At 45.0% G+C, this 25,274-nt stretch overlaps 1 protein-coding gene across 1 annotated transcript in view; it reads left to right on the forward strand.

The window, feature by feature from the left end:
• Nucleotides 1-5,030: 5,030 nt before the first annotated feature.
• Nucleotides 5,031-25,274, forward strand: part of PEBP4 (phosphatidylethanolamine binding protein 4) — a 1,711,365-nt gene continuing 1,691,121 nt past the window's right edge. Inside the window, exon 1 of the mRNA XM_069620182.1 lies at nucleotides 5,031-5,126. Coding sequence (XP_069476283.1) covers nucleotides 5,031-5,126 — 96 coding nt within the window. The remainder of the gene's footprint in view (nucleotides 5,127-25,274) is intronic.

The following is a 25,274-nucleotide window of genomic DNA, read 5'->3' on the forward strand; positions in this document are numbered from 1 at the left end:
ATACAACACAGTAGTTCTTAACTCACCGAGCTAACTTTCGGAAACATCGAGTAATAGCCATGTTGCTTATACTGCAGTTAGGTGACATCACTGACATAGCAGCAGACTGCCACGGCTGCCATGCCAGACAAGAGGGCCCCTGGCTTCTCTGCAACATATGGTGCCACATGCAGGTGAAGGCCTGGCACCCACAGCAGAATGATATACATGAATTCCACTTTAAATCACTTCTATGGCAGCGGTGCACTCAAAGTAATGTTGGTAATGCAGTGATTTTAGTACATCAAGGGATGCATAGACTTGCTCTATAGTAGATGGCTCCCGGGGTAGCTCAGCAGGTTGACAGACCATTGCTGAGACTGTGTTTAAGGTTGAATTTAACCAAAATAAAAACAAAAAAATATATGCAAAACTTGTTAATCGAATGACTTTTTGCAATTACTTATAAAGAAAAAGGAAGTGCTATAAAATGTGTTTGGCCAAGAGATGGGTTGAGGTATTTCATCCTCCGTTTGGCACCCATGAACCCAGTTTAATTTTCTAATAACTGCTGTCAGCACAACGGAAGCATTTATTTGTAAACATAACCTGTGATAAAACACAAAGCAAGGGAAACACAAATTAAAAAAGAGTATTGGTCTGGTGCTCAGGGAAAAAAACATCTCAAAGAAAACTAGTGAACGCAAGTTTCAGCAGTGTTTTTGAGTTTGGAAATGACTTTTTTCCTTTGAATGTGTAAAACGCACATTTGAACAATAATGTGTCCAGCATGTAGAATGCCTGCTTTCAACAGTGACCAAAACCCCTCCCCGACACAATGATGTTCATGGCCCATTGATTTCCGTGGTGTCCCTTTCAGGACAGAAAAAACAAACGGGATGAGCAAACAGAGCCAGGAAATGCGCAAGTGACGGCTGGGGAAAGGAGCACTGCTTAGATTAGTTCAATGATCCCCCAGATTCCCTCTGCAAAGCTGGGGGATTGGTAAAGCCTGGTCATGGCTGAGGCAGGCCGGGTCCCAAGATCCCAAGATCTCGGACCCGGCCAGCGCCGTCCCATGGACCAGAGGGGTGACGAGGCAGAGGGACAGCCAAAGCAGGGGGACCGTTGTGGTATGATATCTCGCTCCCCCACGGCAGATTGCTGGAGAGCCCAGCAATCTGCTGTGGGGGAGAGGGTTATCATACAACACTGGCAATGCATGGAGAGCCCAGCAATCTGCTGTGGGGGAGCGGGTTATCATACAACGCTGGCAATGCATGCTTCCGTCGCCGCTTGCCTCTTCTTCCCCTATGGCAAAGCAAGGTGGGGGCACAGATGGAAGGGGGCGCAGGGGGATCCAGCATTGTAGTGATCCGGCCCCCCCTGCTCAACTTTCCCTGCGCGTTAGTCTTCATGGGTCCAAAGGGGGAGAGGGAAGCAGAGGGACCGATAAAGGCCTGAAACGCTTGCTTCCCGGCACTCCCTCCAACTGTGGTGTGGCGTCTGAGCTGAGAAGCGGCATCCCTTACCAGGCAATAAGACGCTAGCGCCACAGCAGGAAGCAAAACAATGCAGCGTGGACACACGATCCAAATGCAGGAAATCGCATGTCCAGGCTGCATTTATTTCCCGCACCCCCATCACGTTGCACTGAGTGAGCATGTATTTTCTCTTTTCTCGCTGTCTTGGATCATACGCCCCACAGATTGAAGACCTCTGCCTACAGTATGGCTATTTTGTAGGTCTAAATACTCAGTTATCTTGCTGGCAAGACTACATAGGAGTTTGCATTTTCACTGTATACCAGCAAAGCAACATACAGGCACCTAGTCCGTGAGACAACGCAGGTAAATCAAGGAAGTCGCAGGGAAATCAAGGAAGTCGGTCCTATAAGGAGAGAAAGAAATATTGGGGGGGCAAGAAAGACATCTTGTGGTACAGACTCTGGCCGGTATAGCTCAATGCACTGCCTGGCAGCACTGAGCGGTAAAGTCAGGCACATCTCCCTGCAATGTTCAGAACCCCTCACCTCGTAAAATCAGTAAAGTTACAGAAACCATACCAAGGGAACTGCATGCCATCGTAGTGAGCTCATTGCTATTTTAACAGTGTTGCACAGATAACGGCAGCACGGTCATTAGGCCGGCTCTCGCCGGATCTGGCACAGATGTATAGCCGGTTCGCAGGATCCGGCAAGAGTCAGCTGCCGCAAACCCATGCTCTGCGCTGGGTTACTTTGGAAAAAAAAAGAAAGAAAAGAAAGCGCCTGCCGCAGCACGGAGTAGGGGGACGGAGCAGCTGATTGCCGCCATGAGCGCTGATGGCTCTGCCCCCCTACATATACACAGCAGGACTTTGATACAGGTCACAGCTGCAGGAAAAGCAAACTGTAACTTCCTCTGCTGACCCTTTGCAGTGTGCACTGGGTCACCAGAGGAAGATACAGTCCTCAGCCACGACACGTTTATTTATGCAATGTTTGTCAGCTATATGGACCCGGATTATTCATTTATTTATGCAATGTTTGTCAGCTACCTGGACCCTGATTATTCATTTATTTATGCAATGTTTTTCGGATACTTGTATCCGACAAACATTACATAAAAAAATAAATATACAGGTATCCGACAAACATTGCATGAATAAATAAATACCCCTATTATCATTGAAACTATCCCACACGATGCAGCCACCCAACTGCTTTCAGAGGGGAACTACAGGAGCTGTGCCGGGTGTGGTTCAAGTTAACATTACTTATGGCGAACAGAAATCAGCAGGTTTTAAGAATGAGGATGCAGGACAATCCCTCGGTTTAAACCAGGATTTCCCCACAGATTATCTGCTCTTTCACCATTAGCTAGAGTAATTGCTCTTCTTAATGATTCTTTCACAGTCTGCTTAAAATACTCCTCTGCATGAGCTCAGATCACAGTTTAGGTGCACAGATGGCTGGTACGGTTTGCTCCCGTGTACATATGCAGGTCGGACTGGGCCATAAAATTGCCTTGGGCACCAATGAAAAAGTGGCCCATAGTTGTAAATGGCAATTCATTCCTTTTCTAACCCTGTTTGAATAGTACCCAAGGGGGAGGTTTTTTTTAAATAAAATGGGATGCAAATTGTGCATTTTAAAGAATATTTACTTAGCAACATTGGTCAAAACTATTATTCACATAGTGAAGTAACATCACCAGTGCCATGGAATTGGTTTAAAGTGGAATTGATATATAGTTCGGAGAAGCAGAATGAAAGAAATTGGGCCGTTTTAAACTATTATTTTGGACATTTCCTCTGATCGGAGGTCAACTGCCAGCTCCGCCCCTCCAAACCCCACTGCTTTGAGCACTGCCCCCTTCAACTCTGCCTCCACCCCGGCCCTTGTGGGACACCCCACCAAACTGTTTCCATTTCCACCACTGGATAAGGGTGAAGATGGTGTACAATACGACTTGCTGCTGGCAGCCGAATCTGCCCTGAAATTCCCTTAGTGTGTGCGGCACGGACATAAACCACTTCTGTTTGGGGGTGGGTGGAGCCGAGGATAGGGATACCAGCCAAGAAGACACACAAAGATCTGCTGTTGGTGCAACTAAAATCAAAATAGGAAAAACAAACCCACAAACCCATCAGTGTTTTGTTCTCCCCTGTACCCCTTCCCTTGCCTTGTCGCGCTCTGAAACACCTGTGTATGAGCGCAATATAAATATAAATATCTTTATCATCATTAAATATACCTGGCGCTTCTACGAGATGAATAAGCGCATTATAAATGCGCAATAAAAAATAAATACCTGCCTGTGCACGGCATGGAGCGCACCTTCCACCGTAATCCTCTTCCTAAACACGTAGACGTCCCACGTGATAACGTGACGATGATTTACAGAAACACGTCATACCGTCGTAAAGGCATTTCAGAAAGTATCGGCAAACTTTTAAACAAACACACAATTCTATCGGGTCTCATAGGGACTTTATAATGATAATGATGTGCTATTTATATAGCGCCTTAATCCAAAGCGCTTTACAGAGCGCATATTTACATACAATATCACCCCACCGAAATTGGTACTCATTTATCGACCTCGGATGGATGAAAGGCTGAGTTGGCCTTGCCGGGATTCAAACCTGCGACCTGAAGATCACGCTCAGATCGCAGCAGCGAGCCCTCAACCCATTGAATGTGTGATTGATAATGAAAGCAATACAAGGCCTCCGTTTAGCCTTGTCTCCCACACATTGCAAAGTGGTAAATGAAAAATCGCCTCCCCGGGGAATGCTAAATCGCCCCCCATGCAGGAGAAATAAATAACTGAACTGTTATGCTGGAAATTCGTACCCAAATGCGTCTGTGTGCACAAACACATTTCCCCATCTGCTGCACATGCATATCCCCATCTGCTTGCACATACCAAATCCTCCAAACCCCTCCATCCCCCCTCCAACGAGGAGGATAACTGTTCACTGGTACAGTGGAAGTCCAATTGGGAAGGGAGGAAAGCACTGTGCCCAGCCCCACTCCATAAAACACATCTCCCCCAGCCAAATCGCACATCTGTATGAGAAACCCAAAAAAAAAAAAATCCACCTGCACTTTAAGTGAATCTCAACCGATGCACATTACAAACCCCAAAAAACACAGAAATACCCCCTCCCCAATATCGCCTCACCCCTGTGATGCACATTACATATCCTCAAAATACACAGACCCCCTCCCCAGTATCGCCTCACCCCTGTGATGCACATTACATATCCTCAAAATACACTGAATTAACGAAAAAAACAAAACTGAATCTGCCTGTACTTTACTCACCCCTGATGCACATTACAAACCACCAAAATACACAGAATTCCCAATATTGCTGCTCTGCATTAAAGTAACAATCAACAAGAGATAACTTTAAGACTTACCAGAAACCAAATAACAATCAACTATGGGAATTGTGTTTTGCAACGGAGGAATCGCTCCCACAAACCCTTGCCTTCCCGCACGTGCAAGAAAGATAACACAGTGAACGTTCAAACCAACGTGATGCAGAGCAGCCCACGTGATGCTGAGCAGCCCACGTGATGAAGTGGACGTTGAAACCCACGTGATTCAGAGCAGCCTTATGAAATGCTCATGTCCAGTTTCCAGGCAGCCTCAGGTGAGTGCACGCGATCCCGCTCTTACAGTGAAGTTTATCTGCATTTCTTTTAGCATCCATCAACTTAGACGTTCTCACCCCTTTGTTGTTATATTGTTAAGAGAAGCCCTTTTGCAACCTCTAGGAATGCACGCTGAAGCTGTAGTTCTTTGTATTGTACTTATCACTTGTTGAAATTAAATATTGTAAGTACGTAATTTTCATAGCTCTTAACCTTTTGCAACTGATTGAAGGGTGAGAGCTTGGGTTGGACACGGAGGCGGCGTCCTGCATCAAAGGAAGTGACATCACAGGAAGGTGTGTGCAGAAAATACCAATATTCACTTACTAGGGTGCTGCATCACTAGGCCCTTTTGCATGCAACCATTGGCATCTATGGAATAATCAGGTTCTATATGGCCAAGGCGGAACAGGAGGCCTGTGACAGGTGTTGCATAGTGCGTTGTTTTTTTTTTTCTTTTTTCTATATCAGCCTCACCTGTTTTCTACCCTGGAAGTTAATAACCAGGTTGATCATTTACTATGGATGTTAGCTATGTCCCACTAAAATTATAAGACATTGTCGATTAGGCAACCGTGGCAGAGTGATTTAACTGGTCATGATGTAGCCAGGGACAGCTAGCTAAACTTCCTGCAAGTATACCGTTGGGTGCCTTCATGTCAGCGGTTATCTGCTGATTAGAACTTGCACTACTGCATGTTTATTTGTTAAACACATGTTGTTCCAAGTGAAATTGTTTTGATTATATTTTTTTCCTTTCATGCATTGACTGTTTGATTATATTTATTTTCCCTTTCTTCATGCACTGAATGTCTTTCTTTAACTATCCGTTCCCTACATGTGTTTTCTAGACCCAGGTACATGTATATTTCAGTGTACTAGTTAATACTTTGTATATTTATTTTTTTACCAAACATTTGGTCTCTTCTGTTTCTATTTTCATTACCTGTGAGATATTAGCACAGAGAATACAAAAGATTCCTCTGGTAAGATACTTTCATCCAATTGAACTAAATAAAAATACAATCTAATTCACCAGTATTGTAGGTATTTTATTTGTTTAATCTCTTGTATACTGTTTGTTTATATGTTGATAGGTACCATACTTTTACAAATTGAGTGATTGAGTCACTGTGTCATATATTTAGAAAATGCTCAATATCCATTTAGTATTTTGAAGCTTTTACCACACAGGAACACCCTCCTGTTACGCATAGTCACCAGTGGTGTACCGAGGGGTGGCAAGCTGCCCCCGCACCGGCTCTTTTGAGAGCCTGACCAGGACTTCTATCAGCGGGACACCTCTCCCGTTCAGCACCTCAATGAGGGTGCCCAACGGGAAAGGTGTCCCGCTGGGAGGACAATGTGTGCTGAGCAATTCCTGGTCAGCACGCTCATTGTCCCGGCAGCAGGACACCTTAACCTTTCTGAACGGGAGAGGTGTACTGTTGCCAAGACAATGTCCCAGGGAGCTCCGGGCAGCAGAGGAGCTCTTATGTTGCTCTGTGTCAACAGAGCATTTCAATGTGAGCCATTAGGCAATGATGGGAGGGAGGGAGGGCTATTAGCAAGGAGCTTGTCCCTTTAGAAATATGCATGGGAGGGAGTGATCAGCAGTGAGAAGGAAAGGGTGCATAATGTCACATGCTTTATTTATTTGTGTTTTTTTTAACAGCATGCTTGATACCCGAGTGAAATAATGTCTATGGTTTTACCCAAGAGGGGGTTTGTTTGGCATACATACCCTGAATGGTGCTAGTGTGACTTTGCATGCAGGATGGGGAGTAAAACTAAAGCCATAATCTTATTGCTCAACGTATTTCTATGATGATGTATATAATCTAAAGCTAGTTATGTTTGCAAATAATGTATTATTGACGCACATGAAAGGCAAAGGGAAACCTTAATAAATATCTATATTAACTAAACTTGTGAAGATGTGGTCTGTGGCTTAAATTGTCAACATCCCAGTTCCACCATTTAACCAAAGTGGCAGATCTGCAGCTCTGTGTTTTACACTGTAAGTGTTTTACTGCAGAGCGTATGTTATCTTATTGCCTGAGAGCATGTCCTATTTATTATCATTTTTGGCATGATGTACTCAAACAGAGTCACTGCCTGCAAAACAGAAGTACTGATTTTGGCAGAGGATTATAATTTAATGGTACTGTACTTCTACTAAGATGCTCTCACGTACTAGTAAACCGATTCAACAATTAAATTATTAAAAGCTGAGGAAGGCAGTCACGGGTGGGCAATAAAAAAGAAACTTTATGGTAAATTAACATTTTTCAGTTACAATAAAGCAATTAAAAGTCCTGGATTCAAATGATGTCAAACAGCGAATTCTATGACAATCCACAGTATTGGAGCGTCGGTTGTGACTCTGGATCGCCATCTCACCATTATTCCGTGCCGCAGAGAAGGGATACACAATACCGGAAAGCAATGAGGAAAGGAAATAACTTCAAGATGACAAACAAGTGTACAAAATAATGAAAGGTAGCCAGGTAGACAGTAATTCTTCTTCGGGTTACTAGGGAAGGGAAGTGTCTATTTCCCAGTCCCAGAAATGCTCAAACGCCATTCACTGAGTGAAGTATTTACCTTTTCCTGAAGTAATCCTCCACTTCGGATGCCGGAATTCAAAGGCGGCAGCAGCAGCCTCAAGGCTGGCAGTGGTGCAGAGTCCTGCAGAGCGTAGTTCGGCGGATCCGAGGCACTCAGCAGATGAGCTGAAGCGTCAGGCAAAAATAATGCTTGCAGCAGGATGCAACACCGGACGCATGCCTGGAATGGCGGAGAAACTGTCACTCATAGCTCAATGCTATGCGAGTCTCGTGAGGTGGGGGGATGCGGGTGAAACAAAGGAGCTGGCGGGTGGGTGGGTGTGTGGATGGTTCTGGCGGGTGAGTTGAGAGCTATATGTTAATACACCGATCTGGTTATTTGCTATTTTTCAGCCCAAAATGTTCATATTTTACAGTACAATCTAGTGGAGGTAGGCGATTCTTTTAATAGAAGTGGTCTAAGCATCTCCCATGAAATTATGCAAGCGAGGGAAGCCAATCAACTAAAGGAAGCAGGCCTTTTAGTAGGCCGGGTGCAGCCTCCGAAAATTCTGTTTGAGACGGGCCCTGCCAGTGCTCCCTAAAGTCCCCATGTAAACACAGCACACTAGAAGCCAAGGCATTTTTTTTTCTAAAGCCTTAACCTCGAGATTCAGGCTTTAAAAAGAAGCCTCGCCTTTTCTTCCTATATGTGCAGACCCCCTCCAGTCACCCCTTTTACTAGAGATGCAGGGATAGGTGCAAGGGTGGTGATCGATGCCAAGGGGTGACTGGCAGGGGGTCGGTGCTGCAATTAAGCGGCAACACCTGAACTGAGTGCTGCTTGTTAAGCCAAGGCCCTTTTTGCATAAGCGAGCTAAGGGTCTTACAGGCTGTGGTCATAAACTGACGTGACCTAAGGCAGCATTCAGGTCAGGGAAGTATTGCCTCTTATTTGCAGCACCGACCCTCGGCCAGGCCTTGCCCCTTTTTGGCCAAACCCCTGTAAGAGCACCGACTCAATTTTGCATTACACTTAAAGCACTGAAGGGAGGTAGTGGGCATCCCTGTCATAGACAGGCCTTACCTTAGTAGCATGAAAACTATGGGGCTATCTGTGATATGACCAGAGTGCGCTAGTTTAGAATATTAAATTGATTGATAGCATATCATTTGATGCTGGAGAGCTGCTGCCAGAAGGCACAGTGAGGCTATTCCCCTGCCTCATAAAAGTCAAAGCGTAATATACTTGTACCCCATTTGACTACGCTTATCCTATTGTAATCACTTCAAATTTATAATGTAGAGTGGTATTTGAGATTGTCCATTTACGGGCCTGTAGATATGGGGCTAATTAGCTCATATTTTTCACAGAGATACCTATCACTCACCATATGAATTATGGGACCATTGATATTGCAAGAAGAACATTAGGAGACACTTCACTCCTCAAGGGGTGAGTTTAATCACGAGTATATATTTTTCCATTTGGGTAACATAGAAGGTAGCGGATACGATCCATTTAAGTCCATGATTAACATGAACAGTTTGATGGTAATGATACCACACAATGTTTTTTCAGACAAGAACAACATATAGGATCTTTCAACAGGGTCATCGCAAGCACTGAACTTCACTTATATCAGGTGCGTGATGCTTTTTGAATTAAGGATAGAAGAGCTGGAACCATATATATCAATAATACTTATTGCACATATAGTATAGTAGCATGACAATGAAACTATCACTCAATGTGCACAATGCACTGAGGCCAATGAGGAATGAGTCAGACCTTTGAAGGGACCTACACTATTACTAATGGTGTCTTTTGCTGGAACTTGCAGTACATCTTACTAGACAGTGCAGATGCACAACTTCTCATAGTATTTATGTACTGTATGAAGTTGTTCACATTTGGTGCAAGGTTTTCGAGGCCCACATAATGTGATGCATGAGACACAGCAATGTGGGTAGAATTTGTGCATCATGAACTGTTGTAGACTGAGCACTGCAGAAAGATGCAGAAAGCTATTTTACTTCATCTGATCTGTGTGCTTTGCTCTTGTTTTCTATGACATTACTGTGTCCTTCATTTTGAAAAGAAATTCTATTTGTATGCTCCTTAATCCTCTACCAACCTTAATGATGTAATTATGGAATGTATGATTTACTATTTCCACTGTGGTGCATGATATAGATTTGGGTGTTAGGCCATTTGTTAGTCTTGACAAGGACCGGTGGTCAAAACACGTGTTGGCTGTGAATTGTTTTGTGAATATTGTTTAACTTTTGAGGACTCTGTATTATAACATTTGATGTTATCATGAAGTGGTTGTAACCATTGTTCAACCATTGTTCAACACTAGAGGACTGTGCATCAACAGTTTGTGAAAATTAAAAATAGAATGAACTTATGCAGACTCTACATTATAAATTTGAAGTGATTACAATAGGCAAGCGCAGTCAAATAGGGTACAAGTATATTACTCCTTACCTCAATAGCTTTGGGAGATTTTGGGTCGAAGAGTTAAGGCCTGTCTCCCCAGGTAGCCACCACGCCCTCTGTATGCACCAGAGAAAGGCCAGAGGGCTACCGCGAGAGGGCAAGTCTCCAAATCAAAGGAAAAACCCAGAACTGGGGAAAAAAACCTCTGGAGATAGTGCAGACTGCAATGGAAGACTTGACATTTCAGGTAGTATGATTCAGTGAAGCACCTGGAGAAAAGAAGTAGGCCCACCTAGCTTGCCAACTGTTTTGACAGTCATAATTTTGTAGTAACTGAAGATTCCGGTGGTCTATTCTAATCTCCACTGGTTTGTGTGCTACGAGGAGTAAGTGTCTCCACTACTGGCAAACAGGTTTTATAGCCAGTATCTCTTTCTCTAACACCGAGTAGTTCCTTTCTGCTGTTGTCAAGGTTTTGGAAAAATATGCCAAGGGATGTTTGCACTTCCCATCCTGTTGCTGCTTAAGAACTGCTCCAAATGCAAAGTCTGAAGCATCCCATTCAAGGAGGACTATTTTCTCGTACATGGGCTGCCGAAGGAGAGAAGCTGTGATGCATCTTGTCTTAGTTCGTGGAAAGCCACTTCCGTTTCTGTACTCCAACGGAAAGGTGTATTTTTCTTTAGCAGACTCATTAGAGGTAGAACTACCATGGAAATCCACGGATGAACTTGCAGTAAAAAAAGATAATTCATAAAATTCTTTGCAGTTCCTTCACTGAACGTGGATCTTTCATTTGTAAGATATCGTCCAACTTTCTCTGGTCCACTGTGATCCCTTGGTTTGATATGATATATACCAGCTAAGGAACTGAATTATTGTCAAAGATGCATTTCTCAGGTTTTGCTTTATGTTTATGGAACTGCAAACGTTGTAAGACTTGACAGATGTGTGGAACGTGTTCCTCTGGTATTTTGGAAAAAATAAGGATTTCGTCCAGATACACGACAACGCAATGTTAATGTTAAAGGATATTTGTACCACACACTATCACCACTGGAGTGGTCCCCTGGTGCTCTGGCGGCTCTAAAAAAAAGAAAGGGGAGGGGTGGGGGAGTTAATGGGATGAGCTGGAAAAGTGCAAGAGAGCAGTGATGTGCTGTTGGCGGCCTCAGCCAGGAATTCTGTTGGCTGGGCTTGGGGTGTTATACTGTCGGAAGTCCTTGTGTGCTGTTGTGCCGGTCTAAGTGTGCTTTATTTTGTTGTTGCAGTGTAGTGAAGTTTGTGCGGATTGTTGTGTTGTAGGTTTGTGGTTGTGTTTGGTTAGAATTTGAGAGGTGTATGTAGAGGGTGAAGTTGTTAGTGGGTTGGTTAATTAGCATTGCTGTCTTGAGGTGCAGCGCTAAATTTCCGTATTTCTAATTAGGTGGGGTGTGTGGGCGTCTCCGTGTCTACGTCCAGATCAGGGCTGTACGACACTCGCAGTCCCTTTCCCTTATGGCATCTGTTCATATGCATAACCTTGATCGAGTATGGTACCGGCAGCATACGTGGCCCTTGTTTGTATGTGAGGTGGGTAGGTGTTTGTGCGTCCCTTGCAGTCTAACACAGAGAGCCTTCCCAATCTAGTCTGCTAGGAGTGCGGCATTGGTAAGTCGGGTTTACTCCCTCCATGTGTTGGGGCTGCTCGGCATTCATCATCTTATTCGGTTGCTCATTCATGTTACCGCTCTTAACCCCTTTAGAATGTGGCCATGCTAACGCTTTCAGTTATGTTCAGGGGCGGCGTCTGCCTTCATTCATCACTCTCTTCGGACCATGCCCCTGCTAATATCCATAGCTTAGTTAATGTGGCAGGTGCTAACGTTCACCCAACTTTATACAGGTATGATCTATAGTAGTATTTAGAGAGTGGGTGAAGGTTGTTCGCTGGGAGTTGGCTAGGGATGCTGGATTCTGTCCTCATGTGAGTCGCTTGTGTCCTATTAGACTTAGGGGGTCATTACGAGATTGGAGGAAAGTAACCGTCCTTACCGACATGGAGCAAATACCGTGTCCATGTAGTAAAGAGCCCGCTAATAGAGGGCAATTACGAGTTTGCGTGCACGAGTTTAGCGGCATGCCGGTAACGACATTACCAGCATGCCGCTAAAGCCCTAAAAATGTCCCTTAGCGGCATCATGGAAAGCGCAGACAGCACTACCGGCATCAATGGATACGGCATTAGCGGGCAGCGCTATCAGCGGTGACTGCTAATAGCGGTGACTGTAAATAAGTGGAACCGGAAGTAGCGTATCGCACAGGAAGGGGAAAGCGCACGGCAGCCATCTTGAAAAACACAATCCATTGCCATCATCACCACACAGGATCTGGATCCTTTTTTCTGACTACAGAAATCAAGCCACAGCACCAGCATCATGCCCAAGGCAATAAAGAAAGGTGCTTCCTAGCAGCGCAAAGAGCACTTCAATGAGGATGAATTTACCATGCTGGCCAAGACACTTGCAGACAATGTAGAGGTTGATTTTGCAAACAGCCTCAAGAGGGAGGTACAGATACTGTCATGACCCTTGCCCCTAGCCCTGACTGGCAAGTCATCCTTCCAGTTAGGGCCAGGTCCAAGGCCTTAAAACCTCATCCAAGATTCTCTTGGAGTCAGTCCTGGCGCCTTTGGCACCAGGCTCATAACCATCATGAAGACCAACATTAGAATGGGACTATTTACTTGGGACTATTTAACTTGGGGGGGGGTTCAGCCAACATGGAGGCACACACATAGCTCAGTTACAAGGAACTGAGCTATGCGGACTAGTCTTTTGGGTGTGGCAGGCCTGGGACTACTTTACCTGGACTACTTTGGGTGTGGCAGGCCTGGGACTATTTTACCTGGACTACTTTACCTGAAACTATTAAACCACACCCAAACAGCAGAACATGCTTTGCGTTATTCTGCTGTGGGCAGCGTAACGCTCACCGTGTCCAGTTCTTTGATGCCAGCTTACCTGAAACCAAGGACCTGCAGAGAGAGAAAGAACACTACGAAACTTACCTGGAACAGTATTCTGTCTTCAATCCATCACCGACTTCAGTTTCACTAACCTGAATGTACGAACTCCATCATCCGGCACTGCATGCATCCTGAAATACCATAACCTGGGAAGAGGAGAAAGAAAGACAGCATTAGTAAGCAATCACAAGCAATACCACTCCATCAATGTGCAGATGGTGTGTGACGCCAGCAAGATCATCACACATTGTTGTGCCCGATATCCCGGGTCAACTCATGACTCAATGGTCCTGCGGAACGCCACGCTACCACACTACATGGAGCGACATGCAGGACGACGTGCCTGGCTGCTTGGTAAGTTGCATGACAGGCACATGGCAGTGAAATGAGGGGATAGATGCACACACCACCATGGTGTCATTGTTGTTGTGACAGCACGATGTGCACATCACAAAACACTGTACCCCAAACCATCCCAAACTGATCATGACAACCAAATCCCATAGCAATGAAGTAAGCTGCTTACCTATCGCAACATGCCAAACTTAAAACCACCCCACATCCCACAACACGTGCACCACCCATCCTTGCACCTCACCCGCCGTAACACAATCCAGCAACATGCTGTGAAAATTCACTATGTAACTGTCTGCAGCAAATCACCACACAGGACAAGCATCCATGGGAGTGCACCCATGGATACCGGGTTCTTAGGTCGGAATAGCCCCGAGCGGTATGCAATGCTGGTAATCCTTTACCGGCATCGTTTTCCCATTACCTCCAACCTCATAATGACCCCCTTAGTGTTGTCTCTCTTGCAGTAGTAAGAGTTTCTTTATTCGGTTCTAGAGTGTGTCCGTGTCGTCCTAGATTTGTCATCATTTTTATTGTGTTTCCTGTTTGATGGTTTGGTTTTTTAGTTTGAATCTGTGATGTTGAAGAGCCAGGTTTTTAGTAATTTTCTGAATTGTAGGTGGTCTTTGGTGTTTCTTATTTTGTTCGGGATGTTGTTCTAGGTTTTTGCGGCTAAGTGGGAGAAGGAGGAGCCCCCAAGTTTTTTCTTAAGGTATGGTTTTTCTTCCAGACGCATTTCGTTGCTTGATCTGAGGAGTCTCGTTGGCTTGTAGATTGTTAATTTCTTTTGCAGGAATTCCGCTCCTTGTCCGCTGATTGCCCTGTGTGTTATGCACATTGTTTTGAAGGTGATGCAATGTTTGACTGGAAGCCAGTGCAATGTTTTTAGGGCTGGAGTGATGTGGTCCTTTCTGAATAGTTTGAGGAGGAGTCTGGCTGCTGCATTTTGGATCCGTTGTAGTTTCTTCAGGAGGTATTCTGGTATCCCGAGATAGAGGCTGTTTGCATAGTCGATTGCATAGTCGATTCTTGACATGATGAGGGCGACAATTGTGAGTGTTTTGTGGGTGAAGGAGAGGAAAGGTAAGATTCTTCTTGCCGTGTGAAGTAGGAAGAAACATTTCTTGATTATTGCATTTATTTGTGGTTCTAAGGTTAGGGTGTTGTCCATCAGGACTCCAAGTTTTTTTACTACCTTAGAAGGAATTGGTGCAGTTCCTGTTTCCGTTGGCCATGGTATGTATGTGTTGTTCTCTTGATTTTTGGATATAATCATGATTTCTGTCTTTCCTGGGTTGATTTTCAAGTTGTTGGCATTCATCCAATTGAAGACTTCTTTTAAACACTCGATTAGGTTTGAGTGATCAGCTTGAGTGTCTTCAATTTTGTAAATGATTTGAGTGTCATCTGCGTAGTTGTAGCATGTAATTTTGTATTTTTTGAAGATTCTGATTAGAGCAGTTTGGTAGAGGTTGAAGTACAGTTGTGATAGTGAGTACCCTTCTGGTACTCCACAGTCGTTGACTCGTGTTGTGGATTTGAATGGCTTTAACCAAACGGTTTCTGTTCTGTCTGCTAGGAAAGATTTAAACCAGAGTAGTGCCGTGTCTGGTATGCCTATGTCTTCTAGTCTTTTGGTTAGGATGTCATGTCTAACTGTGTCAAAGACTGCGTAGTGGTCGAGCAGAATTAGGACTGAGGTTGTGTCGGAGTCTGCGTTTGTTTTTAGGTCGTCCCAGATGGATAGCAGTGCTGTTTCTGTTCCTCTTGCGGGTCTGAAGCTGACTTGTGCTTGGTCCAACAGGTGATGTTTTTCTAAGTGTTCTTGGGTTAGTTTGTATACGTAGGTTTCCAGGAGGTTTGCTGGGTAGCGAATGTTTGAGATTGGCCTGTAGTTAGAGAGGTCTTCTACGCCACTTGTGTTTTTAAGAGTGGTTTGATAAATGCAGATTTGAATGTTTTTGGTACGGTTCCTGTTGCTAGTGAGAGATTTGGGAGGTTTCTGTAATATTCTGATGGTGTTCGTTGTGCGAAGATTGATTTGTAGATGTCAGGTGTGCACGGATCCATGGGTGAACCTGATTTCTTGCTGTGTTTTACCAGCAAGATGAAAGCCTCTGCTGATATTTCGGGAAAGCTTTGGAGTTTGCGTTGTGGTTCTGTGTTGGTTCGGTTGGTTGGATGTTATGGTTGGTCTGTTTTGTATGACTTGTCAGATGTCGTTGATTTTGTTCTTGAAGTGGTCTGCCAGGTCGTTGCAAAGTTTCTCTGAGGGGTTTGGGGTGTTGTCGCAGCCTGGTGGGTTTCTCATTTCTTTAATGATGTTGAACATTTCTTTTTGTGAGTTTGTTGCATTGGTGATTCTGTTGTTATAATGCCTTCTCTTTGCCTTTTGTATTTCCTTCTTGTATGCTCGGATTTGTTTCTGGAACTGTTTTTATTTTTATCTGGGTTGTATTCTTTCCTCCATTCCAGCTCCATTTTCTTGTTGTCCTTTTTCATGGTGCTTAGTAGTAGGGTAAACCATTTTGCCATGGCTCTTTTTTTTTGATGGGGTAAATGGTTTTTCCGGGGCAATCTTTTTGATTGTATCAGCGATCCATTTGTGTAGCAGCTGTGCTTTCCCGTCTAAGTCAGCCAGCTCTAGTTCTGTAATTGAGGGTTTGGTTGTCTCCAGTTGTTCGAACAGGTTGCTTGTTTTGACGGTTTTCCAGTTTCCTTTTGTGGTGGTTGTGAGTTTGGGGGCATGGATGCAGAGTGGAGTTGGTAGTCTGATGATGAAAAGGATGATGATATGGTCGCTGCACAGTATTTGTATCGGTGGTGCCATGGTGATAAGTTTTTCCTGAGCGAGAGCGAAGATTGCGTCAAGGGTGTGTCCTGCCGAGTGTGTTGCTCCTTTGACTAGCTGTCATAGTTTCATGGTTGTAAGTTATCCGGTCAGTGAGTTTTGGGAGTTGGCGTGACTTGCTTCAAACCAGATGTTGAAATCCCCCAGGATAATTAGATGTTCGTGCTTGATGACCATGTTGGTGATGACTTTTATGAAGTTAACGACGAAGGTTGCATCATAAGACGGCGGTCTGTACACCAGGATGAAAGTGACGTTAGTTTTTGGGTTCGCTGGTAGGTGTATGACCATAGTTTCGCAGTTGATGCATGTTGAGAGGGTCATCTGTTTTTATTTTTAGGTGTTCTTTGAATGCTATCGCAAGACCTCTTCCTTTTTTATGTTTCCTGTTTATCTGAAGGCATTTGAAGTTGGCTGGGAGGCAGCTTTGGAGTGTGATTTTGTATTTGTCGTCCACCCATGTTTCTGTGATGAAAAGCATGTCAATGCCGTTGTCATTGAGAAGGTCAAAGATCTCTGTTGAGTGTTTTGACATGGATCTTGCGTTTAATAGATTGCAGTGGAGTTTAGAGGTGTGGTTTGGGTGTTATTGTTGTGGTCGTCTTCTGATCGGTGTTTGGGTTTCCTTTAAGGGCGATCTATAGTTTAGGTGATGGTATAGGTGTGTCAGTGTCGTCGAAGAGTTCTTCTAGTTTCAGTCTTTTTTCCTCAGGTTCTTCTTCCAAAACTTGTGGGTGTCGAGCGGAAGTCAGTCTTGATTTGTTGATGTAGGGTGTTATTGCGTCAATTGTGTTTTTGTTATTTCTAGTGTTGTCTGATCTTCTTCTGCGCGGTTGTGTTTGGTTGTCTGTTGCTGATTCTCGCGTTGGGTTAGTTTGTTCTGGTGACTGGTTGTTTGCGAGATATGGAGTTAAGTACAGGGATTTTTCTCTTCCCTCAGCGTTGGTTCGAGTGTCGTTCCTGCGAGTCGGAGTGTTTTCTGCCGTTGCACGTCTTTGTTGCTGTTCCGGTGTGTTTGTTCTTTCTGCTCTTTTACTTCCACTTGGTACAGGTCGTTTGCGTGGCATTTTGGGTTGAGAGCTGTTTTGGTCTTTGTTTGTTTTGCTTTAGTCTGGCTGTCTTGTTGTGTAGTACTGGGTGAGGGGAATTGTCCGCTATAGGCTTGGGTACTGTCTTTTGGTGGTTAGCAGCTGGTAATATTGACTTGTTTAGTCAGTGTTTGAGTAAGGTAGGGGAAGTTAGTTAGTATTGTATCGTTGGGTTAACGTTGGCTGCCCTTAATATGAGTCTCCCTGGACGAGGTTCACTGCAGTGAGCCGACTGTGTGGGGTTGGGAGGGTAGCTAGTTACTACACAAGTGAACGAATGATTTCAATACTAACAGCTATATTTGAGAGCACCGCACGATGGGAGAGAGGGCTATGGCCAATCGGTGGAAAGATTACAATCCTAAACACAGGTGACGTATTACAATTCTAAACGCAGGTTAGAGAAAACTATGCCTAACAGGTGAAAGAGTACAATTCTAAACACAGGTGAAGGAGTACAATTCTAAACACAGCTAGATTTGAGAGTCCTGTATAGTGGGAGAGTGGCCTATGTCTAACAGGTGAAGGAGTACAATTATAAACACAGGTGGAAGAGTACAATTCTGAACACAACTAGATTTGAGAGTCCTGTATAGTGGGAGAGAGGCCTATGCCTAACAGGTGAAGGAGTACAATTCTAAACACAGCTAGATTTGGGAGTCCTGTATGGTGGGAGAGAGGCCTATGCCTAACAGGTGAAGGAGTACAATTCTAAACACAGCTAGATTTGAGAGTCCTGTATAATGGGAGAGAGGCCTATGCCTAACAGGTGAAGGAGTACAATTCTGAACACAGCTAGATTTGAGAGTCCTGTATAGTGGGAGAGAGGCCTATGCCGAACAAGTGAAAGATGACAATTCTGAACACAGCTAGATTTGGGAGTCCTCTATAGTGGGAGAGAGGCCTATGTCTAACCGGTGAAGCAGTACAATTCTAACTTGGGAGAGTCATGTGCCTGACCGTTCAAATTGGTGCTATACTAGACATCGCTATGCTTAATAGTGTGAAGTTAAGGAAGGCTGAAGAGGTGTTATTGTTACTAAGGTGTTTTAGGATAGATTTGATAAGTGGGCTAGGCTTCCAGGATAGAGTTATTACTTTATTCCCCACGTAGGCCACTCTTACCTTACCGGTCATTGGTCGTTGCTGGTTGACCGTTGGCCACTGGCTTCCCCTGCGGACACCCGCTGACACTTTCTGGAGCTGCCTCTGTTGGAGCCGCCCTTTGCCTTGGGGCCCTTCGCCGAAGGGGGCTGCTGGGCAGGGGGCTGCCCTGGGGGTAACACGGTCCGGAGGACCAATCAGAGCGGGGCTAGGCAGGTCGGGAGGAGTGAGGGAAGGGAACCAGGAAGAGGGTGTGGGGTGGGAGCGGGACGGCAATAGGGGCAGCAAAGGGCCTGGGGGCCTGCAAAAATTGTTGGAGGCCTGAATAGGGCAGCAAAGGAGCAGCACTCACCGCGCTTCCACTGGAAAGTGGAGCCGGCGCACACAAACGGGTCACTAGGCCCTACACACAAGGTCCGGAGGCCAATCAGAGCGGGGGTAGGCAGGTCGGGAGGCGGGAGGGAAGGGAACCAGGAAGAGGGTGTGGGGTGGGAGCAGGATGGCAAGAGGGGCAGCAAAGGGTCTGGGGGCCTGAAAAAAACTGTTGAAAGAGGCCCGAATAGGGCAGCAAAGAAGCAGCACTCACCGCGCTTCCACTGGAAAAGTGGAGCCGGTGCACACAAACGGGTCGCTAGGCCCTACACACAAGGTCCGGAGGACCAATCGGAGCGGGGTAGGCGAGGCGGGTGGGAAGGGAACCAGGAAGAGGGTGTGGGGTGGGAGCGGGACGGCAAGAGGGGCAGCAAAGGGCCTGGGGGCCTTCAAAAACTGTTGGAGGCCCGAATAGGGCAGCAAAGGAGCAGCACTCACCGCGCTTCCACTGGAAAGTGGAGCCGGTGCACACAAACGGGTCGCTAGGCCCTACAAACAAGGTCCGGAGGAACAATCAGAGCGGGGGTAGGTGGGTCAGGAGGAGGGAGGGAGGGAACCAGAAAGGGGGATGTGGGATGGGAGATATGCAGAAGAAGATCCGAAGAAATGTGTTAAATGAAAAGTTGAAATATAGCTGGGGCATTTGCTAATCCAAAAGGAATAACTTGGTACTGGTAATGACCTAAAGGGGTCCTGAAAGTGGTTTTCCACTCATGTCCAGATCCGATTTTTACCAGATGATAAGCTCCCCTTAGGTTGAGCTTGGTGAATATCTGGGCCGATTGTACTGCCTCTCAGATGTCGAGAATGAGTGTAAGGGGATATTTATCCTATAGATTAAGGCGATTCAAGCCCCTGTAGTCAATGCAGGGTTTAAATACACAAGTGTACCTTTTGGGAATGAGAAACAGAGAGGCTCCCCCTGAAGATTTGGATTGCATTATACAACCGTTCTTCAGGTTTTCATCCAGGTAATCCCGTAACATTGTTTTTTCAGCTGGGGATACTATGAACATCACTGAAAGGAACGGTTTCTCCTGGTATTGCATAGTCGTCCACTTGATGAGGTGGTAAGTTTCTCACCCTCTGCAGATAAAACATCCTGATACTGTAGATAATTTAATGGTACTAAACTGGAAACCTCCAAGACTTGATTGGTTGGGGTAGACAATGCAAGTGGAGTGGTTTGCTCGTTCCCAGTACTGGCCAGACAAGTGGTTAGACATTTTTCAGAAACCCAGGAACAACAATCTGGCCTTTTAACTGATAAACATATTATGCCATTCCAACCAAGGAATGCCCAGGATTTCTGAGTGATGGCAGCAGTTATAAGATCAAATGAAATTTGTTCTGTGTGTTGTTGGATAGATATAACCATGTCCACCGTATTTTCCACGATCAGCCTGCAGCTCAACGATAGCCCATCCACTCCTTACACAGGTAGAGCTTGAGATTTTTGTAATATAGGAATACCCATCTTTTGGCCCCAACATCTGGCCATAAACACACCCGCCGCTCCTGAGTCTACCATCCCGACGGTCTCAATGTTCAATCCTTGCAGCAGGACAAGATGTATCTTGATCACCAATAACGATGGAGACATAATGGCATGGAAATCCATTGTTCCATGTATGCAGGGCCCAGCAGACGTCTCCCGGACAAGGGTAGCTTCTAAGAGCAAGATCTGGAAGTTAATAAGATTAGAAAGTTTAGACACGATACTCAAGATTACAAACTTCATATCGTCTATAGTTGGCAAGAATACTACGGCCAACGACCAACTAGACCCTTTCAATAAAGGACACCCAAACCAAGACCCCCGAATCCGCAAACTACTTCATCTGATGCGTCCAGCACCAAATTGGAAGTAAATCCAAGCGTCACCATTGAGACAGCGTCCACTTCTCTTGACAGCAACCCTACTACAGAAACCCCATGTTTTTTTAGAAAAAGACCAATCAGACAAGAAAAGAAGAAAAAATCTGCAGAGGAAGAAAACGACCGGGAAAAAGACTTAGTTGTTAACATCTCTTCCTACCTCCTATCCCATTTTGAATTACAGGTTCTTAGCAAAGGACTATTGTTTGTTCCCCAACACACTAGCACTTTACTAAGAGAGAAGATTGACTTCTTCAAGTTAATGAGGAAGCTCAAGTTGAAAATCTTTATCGTTTCCCCTTACAATTTTCACGTTCAATCCTCCTATTCAAAATCATGTGCTGACTGTCTTTGAAAAAACAGTGTTGGAAGACCTCAAGAAAGTTCCCTTTAAAAGCAAGAGACACAGCAACTTCACCGGCAGTTAAGACCGACCCTTAAGAGCCTACTTGATAATGCGGATATTATTTTCAAACCAGCTGACAAGGGAGGGGCGATTGTCCTGATGAATAAACTTGATTGCCTCGAGGAGGTGGAACGGCAGCTAGACATACAAAGAAATCCAGTTTAATCCAACCGAGAATGTGCGAATACTAATCCAGGAGACATTGGATGATGCAGAAAGTAGAGGAGTTATCTCTGAGAAAACCAGGAGATTTCTTGAGAATGCACAACCCATCACCCTAGTATTCTACATCTTCCCAAATATACACAAGAGACTCCTAAAATCTCCAGGATGTCCGATCATTGCAGCCACACATAGTCTACTGGAACCCCTGGCCAGGTACCGTGACAAGATCCTCCAGCCATTGATCCAGGACACCGCCACATACTTAGGGATACAATGAACTTTTTACAAAGACTGAAGAAGGTACAGTTCGTAGATGGTAGAGATATGCCATTCACAATGGACGTGACCTCCCTTTATACCAATATAGTACACGAGGCAAGCCTTGAAGCAGTCAAATGGTTATTGTTAAGATCTGAGAACTGCCAAGGAGACAGGCTCTTTGTGCTTACATTACTGAAGCTTGTCTTGATGAATAATTTTGTTAAATTCCAGGACAGACATTTCTTACAACTCTCTGGTACAAGCATGGGGGCCGACATGGCACCGACATACGCCAATACATGCATGCTCTACTTGGAGACTGAACATGTCCTTACCTCACCAAGATGGATGCATCATCGCTCCATCTTTATAGGTTACATTGATGACGTGTTTGGTATCTGGAAAGTTCCATCAGAGGAATTACAAGAATTCTTTGTAATGATGAATGGGATGCACCCTAGGATTAAGTTCACGACCCAGACCAGCAAGTCAGTTATACATTTCCTGGACGTGGAGATTTATAGTGAGGGAAACAACCTGGCGACCAGGATTTTCATGAAACCTGATAGAAACAGTCTGCTGCTAGCTACCAGTTTTCATCCACAACAAACCATCGATAGTGTAACCCTTAGTCAATTTCTTAGATACAGGAGGAACATCTCAAACACTGAAGAATATAAGAGACAATCTACGTCCCTTCAAAAGAAATTCTGGGAGCGAGGCTACAGCCCCACTCTCATCTCTAACATTGCTGAGAAAGTGGAAGCAATAGATAGAGAAACACTCCTTACACCCAAACCTCCAAAGAGGAGTGAATCAATTGTTTATGTGACAACACATTCACTCGAAGCCACAAAATGAAAGGACCCCCAACTGCAGCTTCTGTTCCAAGAACCACCAACCGTTGCCTATAGGAACAGCAAGGCACTGCATAATAGCTTGGTAAGAGCAAAAATGTCCATTGTCCCCACGTACAAGATCAAATACAAGGAGACTCGGCCCTGCCGCAATTGTCAACATTGTAGCAATATCATAATGGGCAACACCATCACACACCCATATCCAAGTAAGGCCATATGGCTCAAGCACTCTTGTACTTGCAACTCCTCAAATGTAATATATTCACTGAAATGCCTGTTTGGCCTCTACTATGTCGGTATGACAATGAGGAAAGCCAAGACTAGATGGACTGAGCATAAATAAGTCAAGTATTCATTCAAAGGGCCTCATCACGAGTCTGGCGGTAACCCTTAAATGCGGCGGTAGCGCTATTACCGCTGCATTTAAGGGTCCGCCATATCATGGCTTTGGCGGATTTCCCCCCAACTCAGAGCTGGGGGGAAATCCGCAGCAAAATTGCCGATTTCTGGCACTATTACCGCCGGCGGGAAATCTGCCGGCGGTAATAGCGTGAATTTTCCCCATTGGGCCCAATGGGGAATGAGGAATTCCCGAATGGGCTCAATGGGGAATGGGAAATAACCCTTCCGCCAAACCCGTGATCCGGCGCTAATAGCGCCGAGGGGTTTGGCGGTAGGGCTATTAGCGCCGGCGCTAATAGCGCCGGCGTTACCGCCCAACTCGTGATGAGGCCCAAAGAATCTAAAATCCCCAGTGGCAATGCATTTTATTGAGGAAAGACACACAGTGGCACAGTTGAAATGTGTGATCTTAGAGCAGGTGAAATTGGCTAGTAGACGAGGAGATGTACAAAAAAGACTGTTACAAAGGGAAGTTATATGGATTGATCTCCTTGACTCGCTGTACCCAAGAGCATGAACTGTGATTTTGACCTAATGTGTTTTGTTTAGTCCCTGCAATGTGGTATGTAGTCCCTGTACGATATGCTAGAATGACAATCAGTTACACTAAGACTGTGAGTAGGTTCCTGCCTACAAGATCATTTTGTAGTGGAATTTGACGATTGTACATAGGCTTTTTGTGCGTACATCAGATTGTGAGTGGGTATATACCCGATAGGGTGAGCAGAGCTACACACTCATTACAGACAGTGTGGATGTAACCAGTGAACTCACACTGAGGGGGTTTCTTCCTACCTGGCTATAGCCAATGGAGTAGCGGTGGGCTGGAGTGAGATCACAGGTTTCTATCACCCCGTGGCCTACACATCCAGTTTCCATCCTAATCAGTAGCAGGAAATGAGTACAAAGCCGTAAGCCACAGCGGCCGGCCCCATAAGCCGTTTTATCCCTTCCCCCGCGATCTGATGGATCGACTGTATCATAAGGGCTTGTTACCTTCCACACTTATCCTTTACCAACAGGAATAGGTCATTTAGCAGAATACCCTTTCTGCCCTCTGCCGTAGGTCCTGCTCCCCCAGAGTGGCGCCTGTAGCGGCTGCAGACATTTATCCTACTAGACTGGCCCTCGTGCCTTTATCACAGCGTGGATTTGAAGCAAGCATGGGGCAACCAGCAGATTCCCTTGTCTTGTTTGTACCCAATTTGCTCCATGGCATACCTATACCCTTCCAATATTTATCTTGTAGGTTTCATTTGAGAGTTGATCTCTAGTTTCTATGGACTATTTTAGCAGTACAACTGATCTATCATCATTAAGATGTTTATCTGGCACATTCGGTAGCTGCAAGTAAAGATACGATCTTTACCTTTCCCACACTGTATTACTCCAAGCTATGCACACAGAGAGTACATTCCTACTCTGTCCCACACCAAGCTGTAATGTGGCACCGACGGGCACGCGCGCCTGTGCCTTGGTTACCATAAACACAGTGAGGGATCTGGCAGCGCGTCGTGTAGATGGCCGGTTCGGATCCCTCACTACGAACTGGCAGGTAAGCATGAGCTACGCATTGTTTGTGTGTTTAATACAGTAGATTCTTGGCTACACTCGTAACACATCTCCAGAGAACGAGCGAAGCATTTGAGACACATTTAGATCGAGCATCAGGCACGCAGTTATTTCGAGAGATTATGTCTCTTTACAAAAGTTTAACCGCATAGCTCAATTTACTATACGTTGGTACACACTATACAGTAAACCACTCCACACCCAGAGTACGGTCTCCCCAGGGATTCCACACTTACTTATCCACTCCTTCTCTTTGATTCTTCAATAGAGAAGCCAGTATTCCAGCCGCCGTACTACATCCCAGCAACCCGGCCAGTACTGTTTCTACAAAAGCTGGGTTAGTAGTCTAATGGCACTTATGGCACATTATTGAACATAATACGCCTCTGTCAAGTGTTGTGAGTCACACATAAATGACACTTATTTTTAAATACACAGGTTTCTACTATATGCCTTGCCCGCCCACTTAAGTTCATTACCGTTCAATACCTAGCACTAGATGGACTCTCAAATTATTTACTCAAAATGGATTGGACTAAACACAATTTACTTATTATCCTCTAGGTTTTGGTGTGAATAGAGAAGTAGCAATGGGAACAGTTTGGAACTATGAGCTGCCAAGCCCTGAAGATGGATTGTAAATAATCCGAAACGCATTGTCATTTTTTGTTTCTAAAAAAGGAGCACATTGGACAATTTGAGTTAGAGAATGATTTTGTATAGTAACACCATTGTGTGAATAATATAACAATGAGCGCTCTAGATGAGTGTTCTGAAACCGGTTTGCGCTGTAGATGCTTTTCATGTTTTATATGAATGAATATGAACATTG

Source organism: Ambystoma mexicanum, chromosome 10 (assembly GCF_040938575.1).
Source record: "Ambystoma mexicanum isolate Mex_15411 chromosome 10, UKY_AmexF1_1, whole genome shotgun sequence".
Classification (NCBI taxonomy): Eukaryota; Metazoa; Chordata; class Amphibia; order Caudata; family Ambystomatidae; genus Ambystoma; species Ambystoma mexicanum.